Source organism: Hemiscyllium ocellatum, chromosome 10 (genome assembly GCF_020745735.1).
Source record: "Hemiscyllium ocellatum isolate sHemOce1 chromosome 10, sHemOce1.pat.X.cur, whole genome shotgun sequence".
Taxonomy (NCBI): domain Eukaryota; kingdom Metazoa; phylum Chordata; class Chondrichthyes; order Orectolobiformes; family Hemiscylliidae; genus Hemiscyllium; species Hemiscyllium ocellatum.
In genome coordinates this window covers 21,263,232-21,286,183 of record NC_083410.1, presented here as the reverse complement: position 1 = coordinate 21,286,183, position 22,952 = coordinate 21,263,232, and the positions used below count along the sequence as shown (strand labels likewise).

Genomic DNA, 22,952 nt, shown 5'->3' with positions numbered 1-22,952 from the left:
CTTTTATTTATTTTATTATTTTTAAAGAAACAAGTTAGAAATAATGGGATTTTGGTATTTTGCTGAGTTGAGTTGAAGTAGTTGGTAAAAAAAATTGTCAGATTCTTAATAAACAATAAATAACAAGTTAAATTTATTTTAAAATTTAAATACTTTCAGGTTCTCTGTGAATTATTTCAATCAACACCTCAGCGACCAAATGTCCCAACATCTGGAAATATTTCTGGCTTTATTAGGAGGCTTTTCCTGCAGCTAATGCTTGAAGATGAGAAAGTGACTGTGTTTCTTCATTCTCCTTGCCCAGTAAGTACTGATTGATGTTGTGAACAGAGTTAAAGATGTCCTGAGTTCAGTTTGGAACAACGGATCAAAGTGATAATTTCTTAATATTAACTTGTATTCAAATGTATACTTTACACTTTATGAAATAGAAATATTATTTAGAATGAGAAGAGGAGGCCTGAGCCCATTATGTGGCAGTAACTAGCAATCCCAGTGCCCCATGTACATATGAATATATCACAAAATATATTCCATGCAAATGTACATCTTAATCTACTGAGTGTGGCTGTCACGACTTTAGTATGATATATCAAGTGACACTTTTTAAAACTGGTCATAAACCTGTGTTTGTAATGTGCACTATATCTTCAGTATTCTTTTGCTGAATTCAGAAAGTGAATGAAACGCAGTTACAAGTCTTCTCGTTTTATTTTCCACAAAGGGATATAGGCTGGTTTGAGGATATATCCAAACAGAAGTGATTTATTTTTGATTTTTAAGAAAGGATTTTAATTCTTTCCAGAATTGTTTGGATTGTCTTTTATAATTTACATTGTAGTATTCACAAGTACAGTTTAAAAATAGGCTACTCCATTTAGTTTAGGTATTGGTTTTCTATTTACTATATGATCTTCATGGTTCTAAAATTGCATGCTTTATGTGCAGAAATAGAGCTAATAAGAAATCTTAGGGTAACTTATACATGAGAGAAATGAGTACAATGTATCTAATCAACTAGAAATTGCTGTCTGTGGACTTCATAGTATTCAATAAAGCGTCTTGGAATCCAAGCAATGTGTGCCATTAATTAGTGTTTTTAATTATTAGAAAGGCAGGATTTAAAAATTTCTTCATGGAATATGAACATCATTGGCTAGACCAGTTTTTATTGACTATGCCCAACTGCATTGACGGTGAGCTGCCTTCTTTGTCATTGGGGTGTAAGGACACCTGCATCAGTTCCAAGTCAGGAGGTGTGGGGCTTGGAGGGAAACTTGGAGGTGATTGTGTCATTTGCTGCCCTTGTAGGAGAGGTCATGGGGATGGAAGATTTTTTAGGTATTCTGGACAATCTGTGGTTTACTGATTCTAATGAAGAAATGAATTGTGATTGTATAATGTGATTCTTAAAATGTAAATTAAAAATCTCATGTGTAATAGAAGTAGAATTTGTTGTCTTCAGTAAGATAAAACCAGCAATCCACATTGCAGGTGAACATAATCTATTTTCTGGATTACAAAGTCGGGATGCATCCACTAGATGGCAGTTTTTAACTGTATCTGTTGAACTGACTAATATGAAATCTTTGAACGTGGTGATTTTAGAAACAAATGTACTAAGGTTTCATATACAAAATTCAAATGATGGCATCCATATGTAACATTTACTTATCCCTGCTGATAGTAAATATATAACCATAATCTGCCTCTTTGCATTAATAAGATGCTATGTGGTTTACTCCTATTTCTCTCAATTCTGCAGCTTTGTGTCAAAACAGATATATCTGTTGGAAATGTACCTTCACATCTTTGAGCAAATTGTTAACAAAGAGAAATGCTCAGCAATTGTTGTTCACCCTACAGTTTTAAGTTTAAAAACTGTAAAACCCTTTTTACAATTTTGCATGCAAATATGAAATAAGTTTGTGAAGTTACGGCTTGTGTTGCAGGGCAATAAAATCTAACTGTTTTAAAATGAAGTGTTGAGCTATAGTAGATAGCAACTGACTGTCTCTAGCAGCATATAGAATGAAGGGGACATTGATGTGAAATTAAATATGAGAATTAGAATAGAAACATGAGAAATTTGTTTGCATGCTGTTCAGAGAATGTGGAGCTCACTTCTAGGTATAGAGATCAGTGATTTGGGGCAACTGTACTTAATGTAAAGAAGGGGACTGTAAGGAAGATGATGTTGCCAAAATCATACTGAAGGAATGACTGAAAAGAACTAAAGGGAATAGGCCACTGTGCTTGAGCCTCTTCTGATCATGGATGATCTGAGGTAATGGTAGTACTGGTTTGTGAAAGAAGAGAAATTAAAAGGCTGGCTTTATTTAAAGTTGACAAAAACCAGCACCAAATGGAATGCATCCAAGGATGTTGAGAAAAGTAAAGAATTGCAGATGCACTGACCAGAAAATTACAATAGAATTACAATAGAAAGGGAGTGTATATTCAAAAATTGCAGATTACACAATTGTGTAAGAATGATTGAATTGTGTGCATGGTAGTGGTAGACTTCAAGAAGGCATAGGTTGATGGAATGTACATAAGAGATTAAATTTAATGAGTAAAAGTTTGAAGCGGGGAGAATACGGACACACAGTATAAACCAACTGGTGCAACGGTCTGTTGCTGGGAGGGTTTATTTGTGCATAGATCATTAAAGATGACCAGGCTAGTTGCGAAAATGATAAATGAAGGATCCATTGATTCTAAAACTATTAATGTTCTTCGTCAGATTGGATAGATAGCTAAATAGTTTTAAAAAACATAATGCCCGACATAATTAATTGAAATTACAGGATCATAAATTACCTTTAAGACAGAAATCTGCGTGCACCTAATTTGTCAACATTTAAAGAGGCTCCACATCATCGTATAGGTTTTATTTGGTTAACAAAATATAAATGGAGCATGCTTGTATGTGAGTAAAGGGAATTTAGTACACAGAAGTGAAGTCTTACTGAACCTACATAAAATGTTGGTTAGGTTTCAGCTGGAGTATTCTGTCCAGCTTTGGTCACCTCATGTTAGGAAAGAAGTTAAAATCCTTGAGAGAATATTTGCAGAATTATTCCAGGGCAAGGATTTTCTAGTCACAAGGTTAATTTGGAAAGTCTGAGTTATTGTCCTTGGAGTAAAGGCAGTTGAGGCATAGAGTTGATGAAGGTGATGAGATTGGTTGGTACAAAAGCTAGGGGAATGCTGATATAAGATTTTGAATGAGATGCAAGGGAACATGAAGAAAACCATTTTAACATATGATTAGTAATGAGTTGGAATTCCTACCCTTGATCATGAAGTGGAAACAATGGTTTTAAATGGCAATTATGTGGGCTCTTGAAATAAACTTGTACTGCCATAGTGGCTGAGTAGAGGACTGAGACTGGATTTCTCCGTAGAGAGCTAGCATGAACTCCATGAACTGAATAGTCTCCTGTGCTGTCAATAACTCTGACTCAGATGGATCAACATAATTAAAAATAACAGAATCTAAATTTGTTTGTATGGATGATCAGTACTAACCCAGACTAGTTTCCAGATTAAAATTTTGTATTTCTCTTCACAGCACAATCTTTCTATCCCAAATTTTAGGTTCTTTTCCTGAGGTTTCACACACAAGATGCAATTCACATACCAACTTCTGCAAACAGTTTAATTTTAGTAAAACCTGTAGAAGCTAGGTGACCCCTTTGACACTCTTCACAGGCGTGCAAAGTTGAATCAAAATGAGGCCCTGAACAAAGAAAACACATCCCTTTATACAGGTCAGTTGGTAATGCTCACAGATACTCTGACCACTCCCCCCCCAGTCACATACCACTCAAGGCAAACCCCCTGTCACTTACAGTCACGTTATCCCAGGTACAATGTAGGATAAGATCATCCTTGAAGATAATGCAAATGTAAATCCCCTAATCCTGGGGATTCGTTATGCAGATGATTTCCTGATTCAGTTATTCCACAAGACAATGTAGGCATGATGTGCCCTAGCTTCAGGAGATGGCTAGAAAGCATTTCTGAGCGGAAGGGGCTGAATGACAGGTTAATTTGATAATAGCAGGATAGTAGCAGCAAATGTCTAATTGGAGTGGGGAGTCATTTGCATTCCTGCATGAATGTCGTCCCCACACAAAGACAGTGTAGTTTAACTCTTTAATATTACATTAATATCCAGAGAGAGAGAGTACAATTTAATCTTTTAACATTACACTGTGCCCTTATTAATTTCTGCTTTGGGATTGAATCATTGTTGTTTATCAATTCATTTTTTTTCTCCTTCAGCTTTATAAAGGCAGAATTAACGCCACTAGCCATGTCATTCAACATCCCATGTATGGAGCTGGACATAAATATCGCACCCTTCATTTACCAATTTCAACCACTTTGGCTGAAGTTTTGGATCGTGTATCAGGTAGAACTTTTAAGCCTTATTTCGTATCTGATTGGTTTCAACTAAAGCACTGTGACCTCGCCTTAGACAGTGCCTGAAGGATTGAATCTGCACTTTTGATACGTATAATCTCTCAGAAACCCTTTCCATCAGAATTTTAATTAATTTTGTGTACATACATGTTACAGCAACTTTGGCACACCATGATGGGAATTTGTGCATAATTATCTGTGGCATTTCAGATCCAAAAATAGATGGAAAGTTCCAGGATTATTGCAAACATTTTGTGAAATTAAAATAGAAGAATAAAGTTAAACTGGAATGATTTCCTCATGATGGACCAACCTTGATATTCTTTGTACATAGTACCCAAAATTTAGGATTATTTCTGTAATATGCATATGTGCTTGTGGTTCATTACTGAGTTAAAAGTTGTTGAAGACTAAATATTTGAGTGGACTAAATGCAATTCATTTGATTTTTAATGATGTGATAAGTGCATGGATTAAGTGAAATTATAGTAATTTTCATTTAAGTACTTTCAACCTAATTTTAAATGCTTTTCTTAAGAAAATAAAAGTTGCTGAATCCTTTGATTGAAATGTTTAGCACAAAGGAAGACTTTTTATTACTGTAAAATCTTGCCTATTTTTCTCACACCTGAACTGCATACAATACTCCATTCTGCCTAACTGGCATTTTATATTGTTCGTAGCAAAATCTCCCATGTCAGCTCTTATGTTCTATTCCTTGGCTAATGAAAGCAAGCATCTCACATGTAATCTTGTCCATCCAGCTTACCTCCAAGGCCCCTCCAGACTTCTCGGAATCTGCCCATTTGTTATGTACCTCTTATCTTCCCCTAATGTATTACATCTCCATTCTCTGAACTCCCATTTACCATTTGTCTGCCATCTGACCTGTTTTTGGTAACTTCCAACAATGTGTAGCTTTCTTGTTTATCATCAACCAGTTGGTCAATTTTTGTATCTTCAAAATTGTTAATTGTATAGTCTGCATCCAAATCCAAATCCAAATTAATCCTAGAATGCTTGCTGTGGAAAGATGCCACTTGACCCATCGAGTCTGCACCGACCTAAAGAGCATCCCACCCAGACCTGGCCACCATCCCTCCGATCCCTGTAATCCTACCATGGCAAATCCACCTAGCCTGCACATCCCTGAACACTGGAGGGCAATTCAGCATAGCCAGTCCATCCCACCTGCATGTCTTTGGTCTGTGGGAGGAAACTGGATTACCCAGTGAAAATCCAAGCAGCCAAAGGGAGAAGATGCAAACTTCAGACAGATAGTCACCCAAGGCTGGAATTGAACCTGTGTCCCTGGGCGCTGTGAGGCAGCAGTGCTAACCACTGAGCCACTGTTCTGTGGTGTTAAATACCACAATATTATTTGAAAATATCTATTATTTAGTTACCAACTGAAAGCTTAAGCATAAAACACAATACTGAACACTGGAGCAACTCACCAAGGTCTGGCAGTGTCAATGGAGAGAGTAACAGTTAATGTTACGAGTCCATTCTGACTGTACTTCAGAACTTGAGAAACCTTGTTTGTTTTAAATTTGAAGTGTTAGGTTAATGCTTTAAATGTTGTCTAACGTTTCTTAAAATTATACTAGAGAATGGCAAAATAATTAATCTCCAATTGGCATTTAATGGAAAATGATTTAAGGATATATTAATTCAATAATTTTAATGGTGCTGCAACTCTCAGTAAATATTATTTATAGTTTGTTAATATTTCTCTGATAAATCACCCTTTCTACAAGACGTTTAATAAACAGTTATTTATTTATCATTTCCTTCAAAACGTGCTAGTAGCTTTGTTGAGAAATAAACTATGCATGAACAGTTAGTATATGATGCATGGGTGTTGTGACTCAACCAGGAAAGAAGAATGTTAGCAATTAAGTTGGTAGCAAACTGCTGTGCTTGCAGATAAGTATTAGACATTGTTCAATAACTCAAGTCTGTTTGGGTATGAGGGGAAGCCATGCTTATGAGAAACTGAAAATGGCAGAATATTTTAAACTTGTGTTTAGCATGTTAGCCATTAATATGGATGTATTTTCACCCTATGTACATTTGCACATTAGATACACCAAGTATCACTGCAAAGTTAATCAGTGAACAAAAAGAAGAAAAAGAGAAAAAGAACCAAGAGGAAAAAGACAAGTTGAAGAGTGACAATGGCTTCCAAGACAACTACAGTGTTGTTGTTGCCTCAGGTAATGAATGTTTATGATACAACTGTTTAGTGTATGCTACTTCACTTTTTTGATAATTTAAACTCCCTTCAACTAATGTCAACCTCTCCACTTAATTATACAGTAAAAGATTTAGTTCCTTTCTGGTTGACTTCGGAATACAGAATATTTAAGTTAATTGCCAATGCACTGTGAAATACTTGTTTGTGCCACAATAAATACAGATTATTTTTCTAACTTTTTTTGTTCTAATAGTTTATTTAAAAACTATCAAAAAAGAAAACATCAGAGATACAATATTATAATTCAATTAAAACATAGTGGACAAGGCTGCTTAAACATATGTTAATGTGGACTGATGTACAGTTTTGGTGTTGCTGGAATATACTGAGGTTCAAAGATCTCTGTTCTGTCATGGGAAGGGGTCATTTTAAAGAGTAAAATTGCCAAAGTGATTAGTACAGTTATCCTGCAGTTAATTTTCTCTGGATTGATTATTGTATGGATATTTGAGTTTCAGTTGCAATTAGACAACAAGAATACTTATTGTGCAAAAGGAGGCTACTTGGCCCATCGTGTCTGTACTGGCTCTGTGAACGAGCATCTCCCCTATTTTAGCTCTGCTGTTTCCCCATAGAATGGAAATAATTTTCTCTCAAAATAATTGCCAGTCTTATTTTTGAAAGCAAGAATTGCAATTGCTTTGACTACACTTAATCATGAATTCACTGCAGATTCTAACCACTTGGATTTTCTTTTGGGATTTTCTCATAATGCTGTTGCTTCTTTTGCGAGTTACTACAATGTTGAATGCTGTCTGGTGGTTTGTCCTTCTATCATTTGGTAACAATTTCTCCCTATCTACTCTGCCCAGGCCCCATGTTTTGAACACCTCTATAAAATCGTTTAATTTCTCCTCTGAAGAAAAATCCTCAGCTTCTCCAATTTGTCCACATAACCGAAGTCCCTCATTCCAGAAGCCATTTTTATGAAGTCTTTTCTGCACTCTGTCCAAAACCTTCACGTGCTCCCTAAAGTGAAGTGGCAAAAGCTGGACACACTGTACCACTTGTGGCCCAATCCATGTCTTGTACAGGTTTACTAAGGCTTCCTTGCTTTTGAATTCTGTCCTTAATCATTCGGTCCAGGATCCCTTCTAATCACTTTCCCTACCTGCTTGTCACTTTCACCGATTTATACACAGGTATCTTTTTCCTGCACCCCTTTTAAACATTTACCCTTGATCTTGATATTTAGATCAGTCACTTCTACATTTCTCTGCATTAAAGTTTTACCTTTCTCATCTGACCAGACTGTCTGTCTGTGTCTTCTTGAAGATTATCACTATCCTCTTCACCGTTCCAATGCTTCCAACGTTGAGATCTCTGGCCACCTTGCTTGAGAACTGTTGAGGTTTGGTGAGGTATGGATTACATCACTGCTCTATAATCCTCCCACCTTTTTTTAAATGAACTTGTCCTCACTAAGCTGAGGAAAGTAGATGCTGGGGGTTGGAGCACTTTACTGTTTTAAATTTGCAGTGCCAAGTGCATTATATTTAGATGTGGAGTGATATTCCCTATCCCCTCCTGGAAAACTTTGTCTTTCATTGATGCAGGAATGGTTAGAGATTAATGTAACCTTGCCTATTCCCTTGTCTTTTTTATAAATCCTTTTGTATAACAACCATAGTGGAGCAGTCTGATTTGGTAATATTAATTTATGCTGTATGATAGTTTTATGCTCCTTCATCATGCCCACTAAGAATTAGGTTAAGACTTCCAGAATATATTTCGCCCACAATGTTTTCATGATGTTCGCAGTCAGTACAAGCAATATTTTTTGTGGATGTAAAATCAAAATATTGTTGATGCTGGAAATCTGAAAGCAAAAGAAAAAATGCTGGAGAACTCAGCAGGTCTTACAATATTTGACATTTCTGGAGAGCCACATCGGACTTGAAATATTAACTGTTTCTCTCTCCATAGATGCTACCAGACTTGCTGAGTTTCTCCAGCATTTCCTCTTTTCATTTACATAGTTGAATTCCCAGGAATTTTTCTTGGCTACGACATAATATGTTAGCAATATTTGAAAAGATCCTGAATTAAACTTTCTGCTTCCTGCTCATCGGAGGTTATTAGAGTAATAGCAAACAGTACTTTGGAGGGTGGCTAAAAATTGACTTCTTGATACTTAAATAAATAGTAAATTTTGTTTCAGGACTTAGCACCATTAAACTTTGATTTTCTGCCCACTGCTCAAGCCCCCCAACCAAAAGCAATCCTTTATTTAAATTGGGAAGCATAGCATCATCAGTTACTTATAGATATATAAATGTGTGTCCTATCCAGTAGATTGTTCTATGACATTGTTAAGAATAAAGTATTGTTGAGTGACTCTGCTAAACGCATCATCTAAACAGATCAGATCTTAATTTGGTCATTGCACTAATTTTTGGAAATCCTCCATGAAAGAGATATAGCAAGTATTATGCTTCTGACTTTTTTTGTATGTTGATAAGTATTAGCTTGCCAAATCATTAACTTCAATTTTTTCAATTTTGAAGCAGTGGGATTCCTGATGTTTCTTTTGAGTGTTTCTCATTGGGCTAACTCTACCATGCTTTATCAGGTCTGAAGTCTCAATCAAAGAGAGCTGTTTCATCTACACCCCCAAGGCCGCCATCGAGGAGAGGAAGAGTGATGACTGATAAATTGGCAGCTACTTCCTCATCTACAGAATCTGCTAACAAAACAATTAGTGTTCCTGTGTTCCATCTGTACCACAAACTTTTACCAGGTGAGTAAATGTTTTGAACAGATTAATAGTCGGCAGTAGTATATGTAAATTACACGTTGCATTCTCCAAAAGCTTTTATTAGATTAGATTAGATTACTTACAGTGTGGAAACAGGCCCTTCGGCCCAACAAGTCCACACCGACCTGCCGAAGCGCAACCCACCCAAACCCCTACATTTACCCCTTATCTAACACTACGGGCAATTTAGCATGGCCAATTCACCTGACCCACACATCTTTGGACTGTGGGAGGAAACCGGAGCACCCGGAGGAAACCCACGCAGACACGGGGAGAATGTGCAAACTCCACACAGTCAGTCGCCTGAGGCGGGAATTGAACCCGGCTGATTACAGGTGATGAAAGTAAATTTGCCTATTTTTCATCCATCAGGGACAAAACATTTTCTCCTCCCTATGCCATTGCCTTCTGAAATGGGTATAGTTCAGTTCCCCAAAAAAATTACAAGAAGCGAATCAAATGATGACCTGGTTGAAACATTAGCTTGAAAGCAGAAATTGTTAGACTATAAAATCTGCCTATTTTAACAGTGAGGGATGGAAATGGAAATATCTTGGGTTATTGGTAGTTAGACATATTCACAGCATCATACCTGCATCAGACTGTTTCTTGCATGTGTGACAGTTTCTGCACATTGGACACTGAGATGTTAGGTGGACTTTACAGGGTTATCATCTGCCTCCATGAATTCCTGATTCATTGCTTACATTGCAATCAGGTTGAAATCTAGTTTGATTTTTGTTAATCTTTGGAACTGAACTGTACATTTCAGAAGTTAATTTGAGAGTTATTAGTGTGCCACAAATAGGCCAGATCATGTGAGAAGCACGGATTCCCTACCATAAAAGATCTTCAGTGAACCAGTTAAGCTTTTTTCATAATTTGACTTCCACAATAGATTTTTATTTTCTAAATACTTTGAAAGACTGAATTCGCTATCTCAAATTAGCATGGTTGGAGTTGAGACCTTTTTTTGTTTGTTCCCAAATTATTCAGTAATATTAACTGCTCCTTCCACACCCTTTTTCAAATCGACTTAACATGGGCCTTGAACCATTCACTAGAATTTGAGCACATAATTTGAGTTGCAGGGTGTCATTGAAAGCTGTAGTTTTGGAAATTCCATCTTTCAAATAAGACATTAAACTGAGACTCAGTTTGCCTGTTCAGGTGATTATGAATTTAATTTTATTCTTTGATAGCTTATTGTGTGTTAATTTGGCATATGCTAATAAATGTGTTATGTTCCAGTGTATCAGTGTAATGTGTTAACAGAATAAAAATACAATATAGCCTTTTAAATGTTAGAATCATAATTTAATAATTGATTAGATTTCTTAAAATAACTTCTTGATGTTGTTTTGTAGGTCAACCACTGCCAGCAGAGGTGACACTAGCCCAGCTGTTAACTCTTTTGTATGACCGCAAACTCCCTCAAGGCTACCGCTCAATAGATTTGACTGTCAAACTTGGATCTAAAGTAATCTGTGACCAAGTGTTGTCAAAAACTGACTCATTTAAGCGTCTCCGCACAGACAAAGGTATATTCGTTTTTTATTAATTGTCCATATGAATACTCAGCATACGTAGAGTATTTGTTGAGAACGTGATGCTGGAAAAGCACAGCAGGACAGGCAGCATCCAAGGAGTAGGAGAATCGATGTTTCGGACTTAAGCACTTCATCAGGAATATATAGGGTATTTGCTCAGCAGTAAAGCCTCCAACGCCCACACTAGTAAATCGAATCTTTGTCATTGCTGGTCTTAGCAGTAAATCTGATTTGGGGCAAGACTTTTGTCTCATAAAATGAATGTGCAATAGAATCTAGAAATTTTTTTTTGCTTCGTTGTCATTCCAGCGAAAATGTCTTTAAGAAATGTCAGCTAGTAAAGTGCAGAAGTTGTGTTTTACTGAGTCTACAAAGAAGATTTCATTGGGCCAAGCTTTGAATTCGTGAAAATCTTGTAATTTTGTTAGGGTAGGCATTCTTCTGGCTTGATTTATCACTACCTGCAACTTGAATGTTAAGTTCAAGATTGCTAAAATTCCACTAATGGTATTCTTAGAAGATGGGTGGCACAGTGGTGAGCACTGCTGCTTCACAGCACCAGAGATCTGGGTTCAATTCCCGCCTCAGGCAACTGTCAGTGTGGAGTTTGCACATTCTCCTCGTGTTTGTGTGGGTTTCCTCCGGGTGCTCCGGTTTCCTCCCACAGTCCAAAGATGTGCAGGTTAGGTGAATTGGCCATGCTAAATTGCCCATAGTGTTTGGTGAAGGGGTAAATGTAGGGGAATGGGCCTGGGTGGGTTGTTCTTCGGAGGATCAGTGTGGACTTGTTGGGCCGAAGGGCCTGTTTCCACGCTGTAAGTAATGTAATGTAATCTAAATTTACTCATAACTGTCCATCTCCGGATGCAAATTATTACAAGCTGTGTTTGCAGTGAGTGCAGGAATGTATCACCCCCTCAAAAAAAACAAACGTGCAAGTGTACGCCATTCATAAGATGTAGAAGTAGCAGTAGGCTATTTGACCCATCAACTCTACTCTGCAGTGACTGATTTGATGATCCTCAACTCCACTTTCCTGTCGTTTTTGCCCATACGATTGAAAATCTACCATCTCAGCCATGAAGATACTTAACAACCCAGCCTTGGCAGTCCTCTGCAGTAAAGCATTCCACAAGTTCACTATCCTCTGACAGAAGAAATTTCCTCTTCATCTATCTCTTAATTGTGTGATATCTTACTCTGATATTATGCCCTTTGATTTTAGACAGTCCCACAAGAGGAAGCAACTTTTCCACCTCTACCTTTCAAGCCCCCTGAGAATCTTATGTTTCAATCAGGTCTCCTCTCAATTCTCTCATTCTTCTAAACTCTAAAGAGGGCAAGCCCACCCTATTCAACATCTCTTCAAAAGAAAATCCCTCTGAACCTAGAATCAATCTGGTGAGCCTTCGCTGAACTACCTCCAATGCAAGTATCTCTTTCAATAGATAAATGGATTTAAAATTGTTCTCAGTATTCTAGATGGGATCTGACAAGTGCCTTGTATACTTTTAGTAAGACATTTTTATATTCCATTCCCTTAGAAATAAAGGCCAACATTCCATTTGCCCTTCCTATTTCTTACTAAACCTTTCTGCTAGATTCATGCATAAGGACCCAAAAATTCCGCTGTGCAATAGTATTCTGCATGATTTCGCCATTTTAACAATGTTCACCTCTTGTACTGTTCCTGCCAAAGTTCATAACCATCCATCTTCCCACGTTACATTCCATTTGCTAAACTTTTGCCCACTCATTTAACCTGTCTATATCTCACTGGTCATTCTCGTCACTTGTGTTCCTTTCTATTTTTCTGCAATCTGCAAACTTGACAAAAGTATATTCACTTTATTTCATCCAAGTCATGCATATAAATTGTAAGTAAATACGGCTCCAGCACTGAACCCCGTGGCACTCTGCTCATTCCATGATGTTACCCTGAAAACGTCCCTTTTATCACAATTGTTCTCTTCGTTAGCCAATCATCTGTGCTAATTTATTGCCCCAACACAATTGCCACTGGCACGGTGGCTCAGTGGTTAGCACTGCTGCCTCACAGCACCAGGGACCCGGGTTTGATTCCCGCCTCGGGCGATTGTCAGTGTGGAGTTTGCAGATTCTCCCTGTGTCTGCGTGGGTTTCCTCCGGGTGTTCCCCAGTTTCCTCCCACAATCCAAAGATGCGCAGGTCAGGGTGAATTGGCCATGCTAAATTGCCCATAGTGTTAGGTGCATTAGTCAGAGGGAAATGGGTCTGGGTGGGTTACTCTTCGGAAGGTCAATGTAGATTTGTTGGGCCAAAGTGTCTGTTTCCGTACAGTAGGGAATCTAATCAAATGGGTGTTTTTCCTGATTGGGATAGAAGATTGTTTGACTGGCAAAAGGCAGAAACTGGTGATAAAGGGGTCTTTTTCCAGATGGCAGCCAGTGACTAGTCGAATTCCACAACTATTCAAGTCATACACTAATATATGTGGATTTTGTTGCTAAATTGAGATGACACAAATATAGATGGAGGGACTGGTAGTGTTGAGGAAGTGGAGAGACTGCAGAAGGACTTGGACAGGCTAAGAGAGTGGGCAAAGAAGTGGCAGATGGAGTACAGTCTAAGACTGAGAGAGATTATGCACTTTTGGTCAGAAGAATAAAATCATAGACTATTTTCTAAATTGGGAAAGGCTTTGGAAATCTGAATTCGGCTCTGAAGAGTCAACTAGACTCGAAGTGTTAGCATGCTTTCTCTCCGTGGATGCTGTCTGACCCGCTGTGATCTCCAAAGTTTGTAGTTTTCAGCACAGATTTCAGCATTTGGAGTAATCCCATTCCAAAACATTAAGAATTTTTATGGAGTGGGTTATGGAATGTTTCCTCTGGCCCTAGGTATGCTACTTCCCAATCAGTACAACATAAACACAAAGAATTTCAAAAGGAACTGCCATGTTCACTGGGAGTGGTTGAAAGAAAAAGTGTAGATTTATTTAAGAAGCAGCTTGTCAAATATTTGAAAGAGAAGGGATAAGTTTATAATACAATTGGATAGAAAAGATGGCAGGAAATGCAAGTGAAACTTAAGTGCTGGCATTTACTGGCTGGGTGAAATGGCCTGTGTTGTTTTTATTCATTCGAAATGTGGGCTTTGATGTCTGTGCCAGCATTTATTGCTAATTCCTAGCTGCTATGGAGAAGGTGCTACCACCTTGAACTATTGTAGCTCATTTGTAGAGGTGCCTATATTTTGATTAGGGAGTGAGTTCTAGGGAGTGATTCAGTGATACTGAGGGAATGGAGATATTTTCCAAGTGAGAATGGTGAGTGGCTTAGTGGGAAATGTGGTGTTTCCCTGTAATTTGCTGCCCTTGACACATTGCACTGCTGTGTCATTGGTGGAAGGGGTGAATATTTGTGTATGTGTTTCCAGTCAAGCAAGCTGCTTTGTCCTCGATGGGATTGGACTTCTTGGCTGTACTCATCTATTGCACTCCTGATTTGTAACTTATGGATGGTAGACAGGCTTTGGGGAGTCAACAAGTGAATTACATGCTGCAGGATTCCCAGCCTCTGACATCCTCCTGTAGCCACAGTATTTATAGGTATTTTCTAATCAAACTGTTCAGAGTTATTACTACATACCTCTGGAGAAGTTGGAACTTGAACCTTGGCCTCCTGGCCAAGGAACATAGCAACATTACCACTACACCTCAGGAGCCCACCATAGTATTTATTTGGCTAGTCCAGTTCCATTTCTGGTCAGTGATAACCTCCAAAGTGTCGATATTGGGGCGAATTCAATCATTGTGATACCATTGACCATCAAGTGACAATGGTTAGATATTCTTGTGACAATAGTCAGTGCCACAGCATTTGTGTGGTGTCAGTGTTATTTGTCAGGATATTGTTCCTGTCTTAATGCAATTTAGCATGGACTGGTTCAGTATCTGAGAAGTCGCGACTGATGCTGAACATTGTGCAATTGTTAAACGTCTCTATTTTTGACCTTATACTGGAAGGAAAGTCATTGATAATCGTTGGGCCTAAAACATTACCCTGAGGAATTGAGGGCACTTGTGATGTGGAAGTGTGGTAATGTCCCTACCTCCTGTGCCAGGATGATCTGTTTCAAATTTCCACCACCTCCAGAGGTTTGTGATAACATCTCTGAATACATTGATTAGAAAATGTGGAACAAGGATCTTCTGGTGCAATGGTCGTGTCCCCGAATCAAGTCCAGAATATCCAGGTTCAAGTTCTACCAGCCTCTGACATGTCATAATGGGTCTGAACAGTTTGGTTAAAAAACTATTCTGAGGAGCTCCTGCAGAGGTGGCTGACTTCCAACAACTATAACCATCTACCTTTCTGCCAATTGTGACTGAAACCAATGGAGAGGTTTCCCAATTCCCATTATCTCTGGTTTAGCTTTGGCTCCTTGATGCTACACTGAGTCAAATGTGACATTGATGGCAACGGCAGTCGCACTCACTATCGAGTTCAACTCTTATTTTGTCCATGTTTGAACCAAGTACATAATGAGGTTAGGAGCTGAATAGCCTTGAAAGAACCCAGATTAAACATCAATAAGTAGATTATTACTAAGAAAGTGCTGCCTGATAGCACTATTGACGACCCCTACCATTACTTTACTAATGACCCTGAGTATATCGATAGGGTGGTATTTGGCCAGTTTGGCTTTGTTTTGCCTTTTGTGTAGAGGACACACCAGGGTAATTTTCTATATGGTCAGTTAAATGCCATAGTAAGACCATAAGACATAGGAGTGGAAGTAAGGCCATTTGGCCCATCGAATCCACTCTGCCATTCAATCATGGCTGATGGGCATTTCAACTCCACTTACCTGCATTCTTCCGTAGCCCTTAATTCCTTGTGACATCAAGAATTTATCAATCTCTGCCTTGAAGACATTTAGCGTCCCGGCCTCCACTGCACTCTGCGGCAATGAATTCCACAGGCCCATCACTCTCTAACTGAAGAAATGTCTCTGCATTTCTGTTCTGAAATTACCCCTTCTAATTCTAAGGCTGTGTCCACGGGTCCTAGTCTCCTCGCCTAATGGAAACAATTTCCTAGCGTCCACCCTTTCCAAGCCATGTATTATCTTGTAAGTTTCTATTAGATCTCCCCTTAATCTTCTAAACTCCAATGAATACAATCCCAGGATCCTCAGCCGTTCCTCGTATGTTAGACCTACCATTCCAGGGATCATCTGAGTGAATCTCCGCTAGACACGCTCCAGTGTCAGTATGTCCTTCCCGAGATGTAGGGACCAAAACTGGACACAGTACTCCACATGGGGCCTGACCAGAGCTTTATAAAGTCTCAGTAGCACAATGGTGCTTTTATATTCCAACCCTCTTGAGATAAATGACAACATTGCATTTGCTTTCTTAATCACAGACTCAACCTGCATGTTTACTTTTAGAGAATCCTCGACTAGCACTCCCAGATCCCTTTGTACTTTGGCTTTATGAATTTTCTCACTGTTTAGAAAGTAGTCCATGCTTGTATTCTTTTTTCCAAAGTGCAAGACCTCGCATTTGCTCACATTGAATTCCATCAGCCATTTCCTGGACCATTCTCCCAAACTGTCTAGATCCTTCTGCAGTCTCCCCACTTCCTCAGTACTACCTGCCTGTCCACCTAACTTAGTATCATTGGCACACTTCGCTAGAATGCCCCCAGTCCCTTCATCCAGATCATTAACGTATAATGTGAACAGCTGCGGCCCCAACACCGAACCCTGCGGGACACCGCCGTCACTGGCTGCCATTCCGAAAAAGAACCTTTTATCCCAACTCTCTGCCTTCTGTCAGACAGCCAATCCTCAATCCATACCAGTAGTTCACCTCGAACACCATGGGCCCTCACCTTGCTCAGCAGCCTCCCGTGTGGCACCTCATCCTTTTGGAAGTCTAGATAGACCACATCCACTGGGTTACCCTGGTCTAACCTACTTGTCACTTCTTCAAAGAATTCCAACAGATTTGCCAGGCATGACCTCCCCTTACTAAATCCATGTTGACTTGTTCGAATCAGACTCTGCTCTTCCAAGAATTCAGAAACCTCATCCTTAATGATGGATTTTAGAATTTTACCAACAACCGAGGTTAGGCTAATTGGCCTATAATTTTCCATCTTTAGTCTTGATCCTTTCTTGAACAAGGGGTTACAACAGCGATCTTCCAATCATCCGGGACTTTCCGTGACTTTTGAAAGATCTCAACAACGCCTCTGCTATTTCCTCAGCCACCTCCCTCAGAACTCTAGGATGTAGCCCATCAGGGCCAGGAGATTTATCAATTTTAAGACCTTTTAGCTTTTCTAGCACTTCCTCTTTTGTAATGGCAACCATATGCAACTCAGCCCCCTGACTCCCTTTAATTGTTGGGATATTACTCATGTCTTCCACTGTGAAGACTGACCACAAAGTACTTGTTAAGTTCTCCTGCAATTTCCTTATCTCCCATCACTAAGCTTCCAGCATCAGTTTGAAGTGGCCCAATGTCTACTTTTGCCTGTCGTTTGTTTCTTATGTTTTGAAAGAAACTTTTACTATCATTTCTAATATTATTGGCTAGCCTACCTTCATATTTGATCCTCTCCTTCCTTATTTCTCTCTTTGTTATCCTCTGTTTGTTTTTATAGCCTTCCCAATCTTCTGATTTCCCACTGCTCTTGGCCACTTTATAGGATCTCTTTTGTTTTAATACATGGATGAACAGTAGCCATAGATGAACAGAAGTGCAATAAGTTCTGGAATTCAACTTCGGTATTATTGCCAGCATGTTGCCATGGCATTTGCAGCATCGAGCATCTTCAGCCATTTTTTTGATAACAAGTGGAGTGAATGGGGTATTCGTGATGCTGGGGTCCTCTGGAGGATGCCAAGATGGATCTGTCTTGTAGATCCTGTGTTATCTTGTGTAAATGTGAAATACATTATGCTGATCCAAGCCCAAAATAAATAAATAAGTGGCCACTTTGTAACTTAAAATCTAAAATAGTTGTAACTTAGATTTCCTTGAGTTGAACTTGAGTTTTAAATTGTTTATTTAAATTTTGTTTCTTGGAGACTGGAGTCTGCTTTGTACATATCATGGAACTGCTAGGATAATAAAAACTGAATCTTAAATGAAGCTTTCAAATCAAATTTAACTGAAAGTGTAATGTCAGCATCATTGTGGGCAGTGCAAAACAGCAACTTTGAGCAAGGCTTCTGACTCCTAATCTTATTTTAAATTTATTTCTCTAATAACTATAGTTTTTTTGACCTGTATAGCCATTGTAGTGCATGTTCTTAAACATTCCCTTATCTGGCTGTTAATGGATCGGTTCAATACAGTATTTTGCTGTGGCATTACTGCTTTATATTCATGTTTTGTTTAGGAGGCTAATTTATATCCACTTTTATGCAGAACTTGGTGATGGTCTGACCAGCTGTCCTGAAGATGAAGTCTTGCAGCCAAGTGATGACTGTATGGATAGTGTCCTGGATGAATCTTTGCTGGAAACAAATCCTATCCAGTCTCCACTTCAGGTGTTCGCTGGCATGGGTGGGCTAGCCCTTATAGCAGAAAGGCTACCAATGTTGTATCCTGATGTTATCCAGCAAGTAAGTGATACTTTTGCTGATATATTCTGCAATCATTCATCACACTGTCCTGACACGTGAGGCCGTATGAAGTTTCACCGTGTTTCGGTAAACCATCAGCATTAGAATCTCCTGTTTATGACCACTTTTCCAAACCTTTGTAGAACTTGCACTTTTCCCATTTGAAGAATGACACGTTGGCATGTAAGTTTGCTCCTGTTATGACAGTGTGTTGAATCGTGTGTTGTACCTAGAAAATGTGCCTAAAAATGTTCGTTAAGCTGCTGAGGTAAGTACTTTTCTGAGGAAGCAAAGAGCAGCAAAAATGTCCTTCATGCAGGTTCTGGTAGCTGTGAAAAAGGTCTCTGAATGGACTGCGAGCCTTAATTCTTCTATTTTTGGGGTTTAGAAGAGGTGGGGGTTGGAGGGAAGCCAGAATAGTGATGGCTAATGAGTGGCACAGTGGAATCTTAAGTATTAGAGATCAAATCTCTAATGGGACGAGTACCTCATGAGAGTTATATTGTTATTTTTCTATAAATGTTAAATTTCAGTAGATCGGACCGCAGCATTTGGCATGGTTAAAATTTCCTCTGAAATTGCAGTATTTTACATTACATAAGCAATCAGCATTTTAAAATAGCCAAATTAATTTTTTTATGTTTGCTCGGAGCAACCCTCTTCTGCCCACTTGGAGCTTACTAGTTCTGTTTGTTTGAAGAGATTAGTAGTTGTGTTCCATTTTAAATCTTCCCTAACTTGTGATGCAGCTTGATACCTATTGCTGTCTGTCCCAGATGTTGGCACTGATCAGAAAAACTTTCCCAATACTGACCTCACGACAATGTTTTATTAATTAATTCCATTTTGCTTTGTCTTGGTAAGCATATATAATATTTTCTTTCTTTGGTTTAATTTTGGTGTCATGTTGGGATGAAAGAGCCTTATTAAAATCCGTGTTTTATTTTCAGACATGTGGAAGATTTACATGACACATGGCTCAATCCATGATTAAAGTCAAATTTTCTAAACAATTGAGCTTTCTGTAGAGAAGATATTCCATTGATATTGATGTAAAAGCTGCTGAATCCTATAATAATGAGATTAACAGTCGGATTTTGAAAGTCTGTTCATTTGTAGGTTTGATTTAAATTTATGGACCTCCTCACGTAGAATTTATAAAGCTCATAATTACTTGAGCATTTTGAATCTTGAGAGGATTTGAACCTCCCTGAGAAATGAACAAAAGAATTTTTTGCTTGTTTCAATCACCAATTGATGTAACGATTTACATCAATTACTTTCCTCCAACCCCCACCTCTTCTAAACCCCTGAGCAAATTACATGACAGAATTCAGTCATTTAACTCTTTGCATTTGGTTGTACAGAAAGGTAGAGAGGCAAAATCCTTTTTCAGTTGATATTGAGCTGTCATTTTAGATGCTGTTGATAAATGTCAATTTATTCAGTTTGTGAGTAAATGTGTAACAGCAGTGCTGTTGTGGCTTTTTATGGTGAAACTACTGAGATCTTTTAAAGGAATAGATACAGGGCAAATATTGGAGAACCAAGTGATTTTGTAAGTTATGTAATGGATGTCTCATTAACTTTGGGGAATAATATTTTGTGAATTTATGCATCATTGGCATATTGTGTACCTCGGAAAATCCCAAGCCAATATTAATTGTGGAAAATTTGACATTCTAATACTATTTTCAGACTTTATTTTCGTTCTGTCTTGGAAACTGTTTTTCTTTGTTCAGTTTTCCTAAAGACATAGACGCTGGTTTATAAACTTGTACTGCTTCAAGCCCACATTGTATTCTAGAAAGAGAGGTGCAACATTATTTACCACCAGAACAAAATTATGGAATCAGATTCAATTATGGCTTGGCACGTGTAATCTGCATCTATTACTTTCATATTTAAAGTGTGGTCTCAGAGCAGCAGTGAATATAATAATCACTGAGGTTTCATTAATTTCAAACAGATTCACAGAAGGCTTTAATAAATTTGTATTTTTGAGGGCCCTTCTGGAATCATATGATTCTTCTCTGGCCTTGTAGTTTTCAGGGAATATAATTTCAATATTACATTTGTCAACATTGATCCCACAATTTCAGAAGTGTGAATGGAATAATTTTAATTGATTCCATTTTCAAACTAATGAAACTTTTCTGTCGTCATCAATTAATTGTCTCATGAACTCAATTTAAATTAGTTCCTCCAAAGATCCATATGCTCCAAAATTATGACTTTTTAAGCTGTTCTAAACATCGTATGATTACCCGATTTGCTTTTAAAATTCCTTTTATATCTATTCACAGATTGAGAAACTTCCCCTCCACACACTGTCACAGTCTACAAGCTGTCTAAATCTTAACCTTGATCCATTTAATTAAACATAATTCTTTTCATGTTGTTTTTTAAAGAGGCCTTGTCTTTTGGTCTTTCATCTCCCATCTGTCAAAACTGTCTATAAAGAGTTTCTTATTTATGAATAGTTTTGTATTCCTTGTAACAACTCTATTTCTAATGGTAACAAACTTAGCAAATTTTGAGAAGATTTGTAGCTCAGGCTGAGGTACTGGATATAGGTTTGCTCTCTGAGCTGAAAGTTTCATTTTCAGACGTTTCATCACCATACCAGGTAACATCTTCAGTGAGCCTCCAAATGAAGCACTGGTAGTGTAGCCTGCTTTCGATTGATATGCTTGAGTTGCCTACGGTTGGTGATGTCATTTCCTGTGGTGACATCATTTCCCATACAACAAACACGACATTGGACAAACAGGCAGAAAACTAGCCACCAGGATAAATGCATATCAACTAGCCACAAAATGACATGACCCACTCTCAGTAATATCCTGACATACGGGTGAGGAATGACACCACTTCGACTGGGACAACACATCCGAGCTAGGACAAGCCAAACAGACACACACAAGAATTCCTAGAAGCATGGCATTCCAACTGGAACTCTATCAACAAACACATTGACTTGGATCCCATTTACTGCCCCCTAAGAAAAAGAACAGGAAATGACATCACCACAGGAAATGATGTCACCACAGGAAATGAGATCAACAACTGAGGAAACTCAAACATATCAATAGAAAGCAGGCTACACCACAGTGCTTCATTCAGAGGCTCACTGAAGATGTTACGTACTATGGTGACAAAACGTCTGAAAACGAGTAAACCTACATCCAGGTAACAGACCTTTACAGGTTTCTTTTGCTATTCATCCCCACAATTTTAATTTGGCAGTGTTCGCTTGCAGGTTCTTGTATCCTTGCCCATTGACAAACTGATGTTAGTATTGAAATAATGTTGACTTTATTTTATGTATCTTGAACTATTACACTGCTCAACACAGCCAATACCACCATTCTCAGTCCCTACTGTTGTCTGTTTGCTCATCAACTTGGCCTATCAAAAGTTTATTCTGAATCTATTCATTGTTGCTGATGTGCATTGCCAGCAAAGGAATTGAAATTCTGAAAGACTGTAATTGGGTTCTGATCAATTTAATAGAAACCAGAAATGGCATAAAATAATTCTTAACATGTCTCTGCATAATTTGCTGGTAAATTTAAAGATGAATAATGTTAAAGAATAGTAAGCACTTAACAGTTGATAGGACAGGTAGCCACTAAGGGACTTTATTGACCCAGAGCCTAAAGGTTGGGGATTGAATAGATGAATTAATGTATGTTGTTGACATTAATATGTGATCTCTTCCCTTTGTGCGTCTAGGTGAGTGCTCCAGTGGTAACTTCAACTTCGCAAGAAAAACCGAAGGACAACGAGCAGTTTGAATGGGTTACAATAGAGCAGTCTGGTGAATTAGTCTATGAGGCTCCTGAAACCATAACTGCAGAGCCACCACCAATCAAATCAACTGTTCCTGCAATGTCTCCAATCCCAGCACATTCTCTCGCAGCCTTTGGACTCTTCCTCCGTTTACCAGGATATGCAGAAGTACTCCTCAAAGAACGGAAACATGCTCAATGTTTGCTAAGATTGGTGCTTGGTGTAACCGATGATGGCGAAGGCAGTATGTATGATTTGAGATTTGGATTATGTTCGCAGATTGTGATGCAGAATTTGTTGCCTCTAACTCATGTTAAGATTATTAATCTAATCTTGTGGATTCCCATTTCGTTCAGTTATACTTGAATTGTGTTGTAATCACCAGAAGTTTTACGTCTTTATGAAAACGTTTGTGTTTGAACAATTTCTTGACTGAATTAATCTCTAGTATAGTTAATGTTCCTGTGCTGCTTATGGTAATGAGAGTTGCATAATGTAAAAAGACCTTTCATTTAAATAGTTATTTTTC

The 22,952-nt window shown here is 38.3% G+C and overlaps 1 protein-coding gene across 5 annotated transcripts in view; it reads left to right on the top strand.

Annotated features, from left to right (window-relative positions):
• birc6 (baculoviral IAP repeat containing 6) overlaps positions 1 to 22,952 on the top strand; it is a 256,486-nt gene that overhangs the window by 162,411 nt on the left and 71,123 nt on the right. For all 5 annotated transcript variants that reach the window (XM_060831329.1, XM_060831332.1, XM_060831330.1 and 2 more), the window contains 7 exons: positions 160 to 303; positions 4,294 to 4,423; positions 6,522 to 6,653; positions 9,267 to 9,434; positions 10,820 to 10,993; positions 18,432 to 18,628; positions 22,367 to 22,667. In XM_060831329.1, the coding sequence (XP_060687312.1) occupies positions 160 to 303; positions 4,294 to 4,423; positions 6,522 to 6,653; positions 9,267 to 9,434; positions 10,820 to 10,993; positions 18,432 to 18,628; positions 22,367 to 22,667 (1,246 nt within the window). The remainder of the gene's footprint in view (positions 1 to 159; positions 304 to 4,293; positions 4,424 to 6,521; positions 6,654 to 9,266; positions 9,435 to 10,819; positions 10,994 to 18,431; positions 18,629 to 22,366; positions 22,668 to 22,952) is intronic.